The sequence below is a fragment of the Lotus japonicus genome, chromosome 1 (genome assembly GCF_012489685.1).
Source record: "Lotus japonicus ecotype B-129 chromosome 1, LjGifu_v1.2".
NCBI classification, from domain to species: Eukaryota; Viridiplantae; Streptophyta; class Magnoliopsida; order Fabales; family Fabaceae; genus Lotus; species Lotus japonicus.
Window position 1 is genome coordinate 104,753,784 of NC_080041.1, and position 9,345 is coordinate 104,763,128.

Below are 9,345 nucleotides of genomic sequence, written 5' to 3' on the forward strand. Positions count from 1 at the left end.
GGGGACAACGATGCAGCAAAATTGAAAATTCATTACTACTTTGATTTATTTTATTTTAAATAAATGAATGATTTAATTAGGTGAATGATTAATTAAGAAGAAGAGATTTAAGGGTTTTAACTTTTAATTATGGTTTTTTATTTTTAGAATTTTAATGAAAAAAGAAAAAAAAATCCAGCGTGGCTCATTAATTGACGTGGCAAGGGCCACGTCAGCTGGCGGAGCTCCGGCGTTGACCCAACCGGTCGGAAGGACCAAAGCCAATTATTTTGCCAAAAACTGGGGACCAATCCCCACCTTTACTCCGGCGAGGGACTAAAGTCATATTTATGACAAAGGATAGGGACCAAAAACTGGATTAAGCCTTATCTTATTAGGTATGTTTGTAGTATCAACTAAACATTATTCCATGTAAAAACTATGGGAAGATAATAGTAATATATTTATGATAGATGTGAAAGAAAATGAAAAACAGAGAGAAAATTGAGGTGAATAATTTGAGCATCGTTACTGGGGTGTTTAAAATCAACACTGAATTATATTATATATATGTAAGAAACAAAATCTGAACATTATCATATATCCCCATTTAATTCTCTAAGATTTACATCTCGCATAGTCCACTAGAGTTCAAAAAGCAACAAAAAGGGACTATATTATGTTAATCAATGAATAAGAAAACCAAAACTTGCAGAGAGATACATATTACTTCGGAACAGCTTGTAAAGCAGCATTGCCTGTGGAAGAGTTCGTCACTGGCTTGGCCAAATAAGTGGGGTTACTCTCTCCAGCCATTATGACAACAATCTTTGGCTCTGAATTCACCACCATATTTGTTAGTTTCTGATGATCATCATCACCAGCTGAGGTAGAATCAGAAGAATTAGAAGAGGAATATTGTGAACGAAAAGAACATGCAAGGATGAGTAATGCTACTGATATAACTGCAAGCATTAGAGCTAGGCCACCAAAGAGGTAGGGAATGGGAGAACTCGAGCTTCTCAAAGCAGCTGCTGCTCCTGATGGAGCCATGGTGGAGTTGCTTGTCCCATGATGCCTCATTTTTAGTTACACAAATTTGCCTCTACCTTGCTTTGAGGGTGGATTTGGGTAAATGTCGTACTTTGAATGGGATGGTGTACGTGGAAATTATGGAATATATAGTGCATATAAGTAGTGTACACGATTTGGCTCGGTTTATTAACCGGTTCAAACCCAATTCCATCAACCTTGTCAAGTAACCACTTATCGTAAAAGTTTTATAAGCTCTTAGGTAAGAGTTACATCAATTGTTTTATATATTATATTCTAATGCACAGACTCACCTACCATGTGCTTAAATTCCACTTTTTAATTAGAAAGTAAGGTAAGTAAGGATCGAACTCTAGACCGCTAATTCATAGAGGTTCTGGAACCACTTATCCCAAAAGCTTAAGCTGTTGGGTAATGACCACATCAATGATTTTATATTATAATCTAGCAAACTTGTATCCATCTTTATAGTGCATAAGTATAAGTAATGTAACACATACTATAGTGATTTCCTGATATTTGAATCCCCTCATGTGCTAATTCTTACATGGTCATGTCATGTGAAGATATGAGTCTTTAATTCTATTTTAATGAAATTTAGGCCCTTAATGGATATATGAAGAGATAAAATTAAAATTGTGTGGGAAATAATATTGACCATTAGATTTCATTAAAAAAATAATTGAAGGACCAGATCTTTCACATCTATATCATGTGAGATTAATACATGAAGGGATCCAAATCCGATTTCCTGAAATTATTATCGTATGTACCCAAATAGTGTCTCGAATTTCGGTTCGATTTATGAGTGGGACGATTACAAACTTAAATTGGAGTTTTTTTATTGACCATATTAACATTTTATATGTGAGGTAGAGAATGAGACATATTTCATAAAAGAGATTTTTGTCTGATTTTTTTACCCTAAATACTAAATAGAATGGATCAATTCTTGAAGAGTGCAATTTATTTTTCTGACGTAAAAAAAAAATAGAAAAGGAGGCTATGAAGTTACTGAAATGCTCTTATATAATTTGCCAATGGTTATTATTCTTTACGTTAAAGGTTGTCCTAAGCTTGAAGTTATTAAATAATTGTGGATTCTTGCTTGTTTATAGCATCATTTCGTGGCAAGTTTCTGATGGAAGTTTCTACTTTCTAGGATCTCTTGGTCTTTTGCAATTCTTTTGTCGCAAACAATCAGATATTATGTAGTCATATACTTATGTTTGCCTCAGAATGACGTATGCTCATGGTTATTTTTAGTGATATAAAAATTAAAATTATATCAAAAAAAAGTTTAAAAACAATTTGCCAATATGGAGAGCAGCTAGTTATTTGCGACAGAAAACTAATCTGTCACAAAATCAATAATAGCGATGGAATTTTGGAGATTGAGAATCTTCTGTTTCTGTTACAGGATTTTAAAGTTAGTGACAGAATTTGCGACGGATAAATCCCATCTTAGACATTTTGCTGTCGAAAAAAAATTCATCACATTTAGTAAATAGGTGATAAGATTTGTGGCGGATAAGTTCTCTTTCTAAAGTTCCATCGCTAATCATTTTAGTCAAGGATATTACGACGGATTAATTCCGGTCACAATCTACCTGTTTTTCTTGGATAAACTATCAGACTATTTTATTTTGGTAAATTGGTTCATTTTTTTTACATTATTTATTTAAGAAAATCTACCCGGTAACACTTAGGTCTGTTAATTTATTATTTAGTCAATGATTTAAACTTTTCTTTGAGAAATTCATCCCAACTTTATCTAGAAATATACTAATATATCATTTGCGGCATTTCAACCAAATAAATAGGCAACCAGCAATGGTTGCCCTGGTGGTGAAAGACTTGGGACTTGGGAGTGTGCTCCTCTCCAGGTCTCAGGCTCGAAACCTACTGGTGAATCAAACATTGTTGGCCAGGCCATACAGAGCGAAGCTCTGGCTTCAATTGGGCCCCCGCAAGTGGTCGGTGGGATTGGTCCCCCAGGATTAGTCAGTCCAGTGGGCTGGATTACCTGAGTTATAAAAAAAAAAACCAAATAAATAGGCTTCATTGTGGTCATTTTGGTTATTTTTTAAATTGCAAAGCAACCAACATTGGATGATTCATGTTATATCAATGAAGCAACCAACAAGAAACCAGGGAAGAAGAAATGTGAATTTATGCAAAACGGATATTTATGCTTAATTTTTTTTTTGACAGAATGCTTAATTATTCAATAATAGGCCATTAGGCCCCACAAAACGTGTCCATACAACTCAAGTATTTTTTCCACTTATCTTTTGGTAGATGCTGGCCTTTCTTTCTTCCTTCTCAAAAAGGTATAAACACCTTAATTTAAGAAAGGAACTAATAATGACAAGGTATATGAATGATTATAGCTTATAGGCCATTAGGCTATGTTAAGGTATAAACATAGGCTATGTTTGAAAATTAAGGTGTTTATATTAATAATAGGCCATTAGGCTATGTTTGGCATGTTATTTTAGCTAGCTTATAACTTATTTGACTAGCTTAAAAGCTATATAAAAGTGTTTGGTGAAAGAGTTTATTTCAGTAGCTTAAAGTTTTAAGCTATAAGCTATCTCAGGTATCTTAAAGATTATAGCTTATTAAATATATTCTCATTTTTATCCTTATTATTTTATTAAAATTCCACATTTAGCTATATGTTTTTTACTAAACATATTTACTTATCAGTTATCACACTTGTCTCATATACACATCGTTTTTTTTTATACATCGAAAAACTACCAGCGAAATAAAACTAAGAAACTGACAAAGAGTCCTTCAACAGAAGGTACTCCACATCAGGGTCTTGGACATCAATGATCCAGGACCCTGAGGAACTAGCAGCTGCCCCCCGCCTTGCCAAGTGATCTGCTACCGCATTGCTCTCCCGATGAATAAAACTAAGCTTCACCTCCCAATCCCACCTCAACATCTGCTTGATGGTATACAACACCAGGAAATCCGAGTGCAACTGAACAGCTGCTTCATCCGCTAAGGTGGTCACAAGTGCAGCACAATCAACCTCACAGATGACTCTCCGAAAGCCTCGATCTCACGCTAGACTGAGTACCTCCCGTAGCGCTACCGCTTCCGCCTTAAACGCACTATATCCGGCGTTCCCGGAGAAACATCCCACCACCCAACGACCATTGTGGTCTCGAATGATCCCACCACCACCAATCTGCTGGTCCATGTCGTGAAAGCTCCCATCAGAGTTGCATTTACCACCTCCGGTGGCGGTGGAAACCAGGCATGGCAAAGAAGAGAGATGTTCACATAACTGCTGCGCACCCAATCATCAAGATCATGCGATAATTTCTGCCACGCCACCTTGAAGGGCTAAGGATGCGGATCCAACAACGAATTACATCTCCACTAACAGGATGCCCACAAACCTGCTAAGAACTTAATGTCATGCATGCCACGAGCCAACGAGGACACCCAAACCGCCAAATCAGAGCATCGAAAATTCGGCCAATTAGTTGCACCAAGTCGCTGCCATAGGTCTCAAGATCGCGGAAAATCCCTGAGACAGTGAAGACCATCCTCAACGGATCTCGTACAATGCATACAGGTTGCATCCACAGCTAAATGGCAACGAACTTTGAGCTGGTTCACCTGAATAACATTATGGAGAATCAGCCAAACAAACATCCTTATTTTCTCAGGCACTTGGAGCTTCCAAACCCAGCCAAGTCTCCGGTCCTCCTGTTGATTATCGTTTCTACACACAAATAATTACTACTTTGAAATAAAACAAATAATTTTATATTACAATTTTTTTCTTCATCGGAAAACTTATATTACAAATTTTTATTTTTATTCTATTTAATTTAATAAAAATATAGAAAATTAAATAAGTAAAACTTAATATTATATTTTTAAGATGATAAATAACTTGAGTAAAATTAAAATATTTATAATAATTTTAATATTGATATCATATAGGTATTAATGTGAAAATAAAGTAATGTTAAATATAAAAAAGAATAATTATACAAGTATGTCTTTTTATGTTATTTTACAATTTCAGCTTGTTCAACAGGTAGTTTTACCAAACACTTTTGTTTCAATTACGTAGCTTTCAGCTATCAGCTAGTTTTTCAGCTTTCAGCTAGCTTATCAGCCTAAGTGACGTAAAATGTTTTTTTTTTGGTAGAATGGAAATATTTGTGGCGTAAAATAATGTTTAATAAAAACAACCAATATAAAAAAATATAAAAGAGGGACGTGTAGTGTGCCCCGCCAAATTAAGGTGCTATTTAGACCCCTCCAAATAATGGTACAAACAAAGTTGAATGGACTTCAAGATAAAAAAAATGAACAAATGAATTGAGATGAAAAGTTTGTTATATTTTGCACTAATATCCAAACTCACACTAAGAGCATCTCCAATGCAAGGTTCTTAGTTCTTATTTTGGAGTTAAGAACTAAGAACTAAGAACTTTACCATTGGAGGTGCTGACATGGACTCCTTAGTTCTTAAAAATAAGAACTCAGTTATTATATAAGGAGTTTTGCTTTTTGAGTTCTTAGCTTAAAATATTAATTATTTATCTCTCATTCAAATTACTTTATTACTTTATGAGTTTTGTTTTATTATTTTATGAAAATAAAAAGTATAAATAATGTGGTTGGTGGGACCGAATGAATGGTGGAAAGAACTAAGAACTAAGAACTAAGAACTCATGGTTGGAGCAAAATTGCTTGAGAGTTACTTAAACACATGTGGCAATACGGGCCCACATAAATAGTGTTAAGATCTAAGAAATAAGAACTAGCATTGGAGATGCTCTAAGTGGTACAATATCATACATGCACCATATTTGTTTTCATGAAAATACAAAAATACTCTTACTTTTCTTCCACTTGCTCAGAGTATGTGGAAAAGCATTAAGAACTACCGTACCCATCTCCAAATCTATCAACCCCATCATCTTCTCCTTGGAAACTGCCTTGACTTAATAAGCCATCTCGTGCGACCTCCCATTAGAGGATTTGCCCTCGTTAAAACCATCTTCAGGGGTCAACATTGAAGATCAATAAGAGAACCGTACATTACATGTCTACTTAAAACTTTAAGACATTAAGTTTATGGATCACATCTCTTATATTGTCATCATCTTATCCACTCTTAGTCAATGTTGGGTTTCAACTCACACTTGCCAAGATAAAAGTGAGAAGAATGAGTGTTGAAAATGTGTAAGGGTCCTTCAATGAGATGGTGATGGGACTAAAGCGCTTCAACATATCATTGGCCAATGACACATTTATGACAGACAATGCAGTTAGTAATTTACTGACGGTCTAAGGCGTCGATAATAGCGAGAGATTACTGACAACAAGGTCAAAAACCCCTGGTAACTTTGTATTTCTTTTTTTGTTTTTACTTAAATTTTTCATAATTAAAAGGAAAATAGAATATAAAATTCAAAATTGAAATACAGCTGAGAAAATAAACCAAAATAAAATAAAATTTATAACTAATAATAAAGGAAAGGAATAATGCAGAAATTCTTTCAAAAAAAAAAAAGGAATAATACAGAAATGTATAAATGAAAAATGAACATAATTAATCAACTATCCTACTCTGATCGCCCCACAACCTCCTCATCCTCAGTATCTTGCAGGGAGTCCTCCTCATAAAACCTTTGACCTTCTGCATTTAGTTCTTCTTCCTCAATCAATGGCTCAAACTTGGTTGTCATTTATTGCATACTCACAAGGTTGTCTTCACTATCTTGATTCTCACCACTACTACTTGATCCAAATTTGTCGTAAACTTTTAGATGAAATTCATCATGATCACTTCAAATCTAAACCCTGGTTTAAACCCAAATTAACTTGTACAATAGGTGCTTCAATTCAATGGTTACTAAAATATCATGAGACACAACGGTCACAATGACATTTAATCCCCTGCTCGCTTGAATAAAAGCATTATTATTCAAAAAATGCCACGACTTATCAACTCCAAGATATAATTCAGCTTTACCTACCAACTAGTATTTTTACCCGTGCGATGCACGGGGGTTATTCATTTGTGTTTATCATGAATATTTTTTTCTTTTAAAATATGTGTTCTTTTTTATGTTTATTGAAGGAAAATTTATTATGAATTAAAAGAACAAAATTAATTTTAGATATAAGTAAACATAAATTTGTTTTTTTTTCAAGTGATGAATGTATTTGTTTTTTATTTTGCAGAAGCAGTATAATTTCTTTTTTTTGTGATTTTTGTCATGATTTTTTTATGAACTTTGATTAAAAATGTACTCACCACTGCCTTTCATAATAATTCTTCGTATACGTAAAATACCATCACTTAAATTCTCTCAGATTTCTTTCCAAACAAATTATGCCCTTAAAAGCATATATGATAACAGTAAAGTAGCAAAAAGTCTTCAAAGATTGTTTGCAGTACCGAGATGCAAAGCTTCTATTACTTCATCGATGTATTCTTTATCATCTTCAAGTAAGTTCATCGTATAACACGCGTCCTTGAATGTGTCATATGTAACTTCATATATCTTTCTTATGTTTCGAAAGGAATGAGCCCCTTTGTAAGATTTAGCAACAACCTCACTTTTGTAGAGCCTATAATTTCTCAAAATCTATGTTACTTTTGTTACGTTTATAAAAAAATATTATGCATTAAAAACTTAAAATTAAATTTAGATATAAGAAATCATAAATTTGAAATTTTCTTTTACCATGAAAAAAACATGAAAAAAAACTATTTGTAAACCATGAAAAAACCTATTAGTAAACCATGGAAACTGTCCAATATAAAGTAGGATGGAAGGATGGAATCAAGAGGAAATCATTACAAAATCAAAGAGCAAGTTATAGCACATTTAGATAATATAAACTAAAACATCAATATCTAACCTCTGGGATAAACGAAAATGACTAAAAGTTCAAGCCTTAATTCAATGTAAATACGTCAACACAGACTATACGAAGTGCACGCTTTGAATGAGCGGTGTTACTAATTTATATAGTTGTAGGGACGATGAAAAAATTATTCTTTGGAGTGATGTCATATTTAGTATTAAAACCACCACCTTTAAATTTTACGTATTAATATCAATATTAATTAAGAATTCTCTAGATCAAAACATATTAACTGTGCCCTACAAAATTCTCTAAATTATATGAACTAAATAGTAATGAGCTAAATAATAATAACCTCATTAACAAAAATTTCGAGGTAAATAATTAAAATTTTAATATACTTAAAAATCATTTAATTTAATACTTATATACTTCCAGGAAAAAAGGATAATGGGAATGTTATTTTCTGTATTGATATAATATTAAAACCACCATCTTTATCTTTTTAAATTTCTAAAGATTAATAATTATATTAATATTAATATTAATTAATATATTATATAAATACAAAATATTTTATCATGTTCTATGAAATTTTGTCAGATATTCACTTTTCAAGATTAACATTAACTAATGTATAAAAAAGTGATATTTTTATTTTGGTGAGTAATTTTTTAATTCATATAAAATTTAATGTTAAAACATCCAACATTATGCTTTACATAAATATTTAAATATTTTAAAAAATAAAATAATTGATGTCTTAAGGAAGATTTAAATTGAATCTTTAAAATTTATATTTTCTAACTTCTATATAACCCCTAAAGTATACTAATGAGTTTTCTTTATATTCACCTGTGTTTTTCTCCCTTGTGCTTTAGATTTTACTTTTGATTGTTTTATTGAATAATAGTTGCTGATAGACTAAGCATGCATATCAATGGATTATTTTTCAATTCTAAAATGAAAATAAAATTAGACCAATATCCTTCAATTTTTGGTATAGAAAATGTCAATAATAAAAAAAATTGATAAATCACTTATTATGAAAATCTAACTTGAAGGTTAGAGATTCTTTGTCATATAGTCATTCAAACAAAATGTCTTCATGATAGATCTACATTCTAAGTGGGCTTTTTCCAAAAGCATAAACTTTTATTCATTAAGAAGATAAAATTGAGGAACAATCTTTCTTAATTTGACAAAGAGCCAAAATATGACATAAAAATATATCTATCACACTCAACGAAGCATACCTTCAAAATTGACATAGAAAGCCAATTAAATGGTCTTCCAGCCTACAAAACAATCTTTAAAAAATTATGCAATGATAATTTAGATGTTAAATGATATGAATGAATATTGTTCTCAAGAAAAAAAATGATATGAATGAATAATTACGCCACTGAAAAGCAATTTTTTAGGTGTTGTCAATCCCTTGAGGATGTTCAC

The 9,345-nt window shown here is 32.2% G+C and overlaps 1 protein-coding gene across 1 annotated transcript; it reads right to left on the reverse strand.

The window, feature by feature from the left end:
* Positions 1 to 519: 519 nt before the first annotated feature.
* Positions 520 to 1,120, reverse strand: LOC130732370 (protein GLUTAMINE DUMPER 2-like). Its single transcript, XM_057584431.1, has one exon. The coding sequence runs from the start codon at positions 1,060 to 1,062 to the stop codon at positions 706 to 708; it is 357 nt and encodes a 118-aa protein (XP_057440414.1). The 5' UTR covers positions 1,063 to 1,120; the 3' UTR covers positions 520 to 705.
* Positions 1,121 to 9,345: the final 8,225 nt, after the last annotated feature.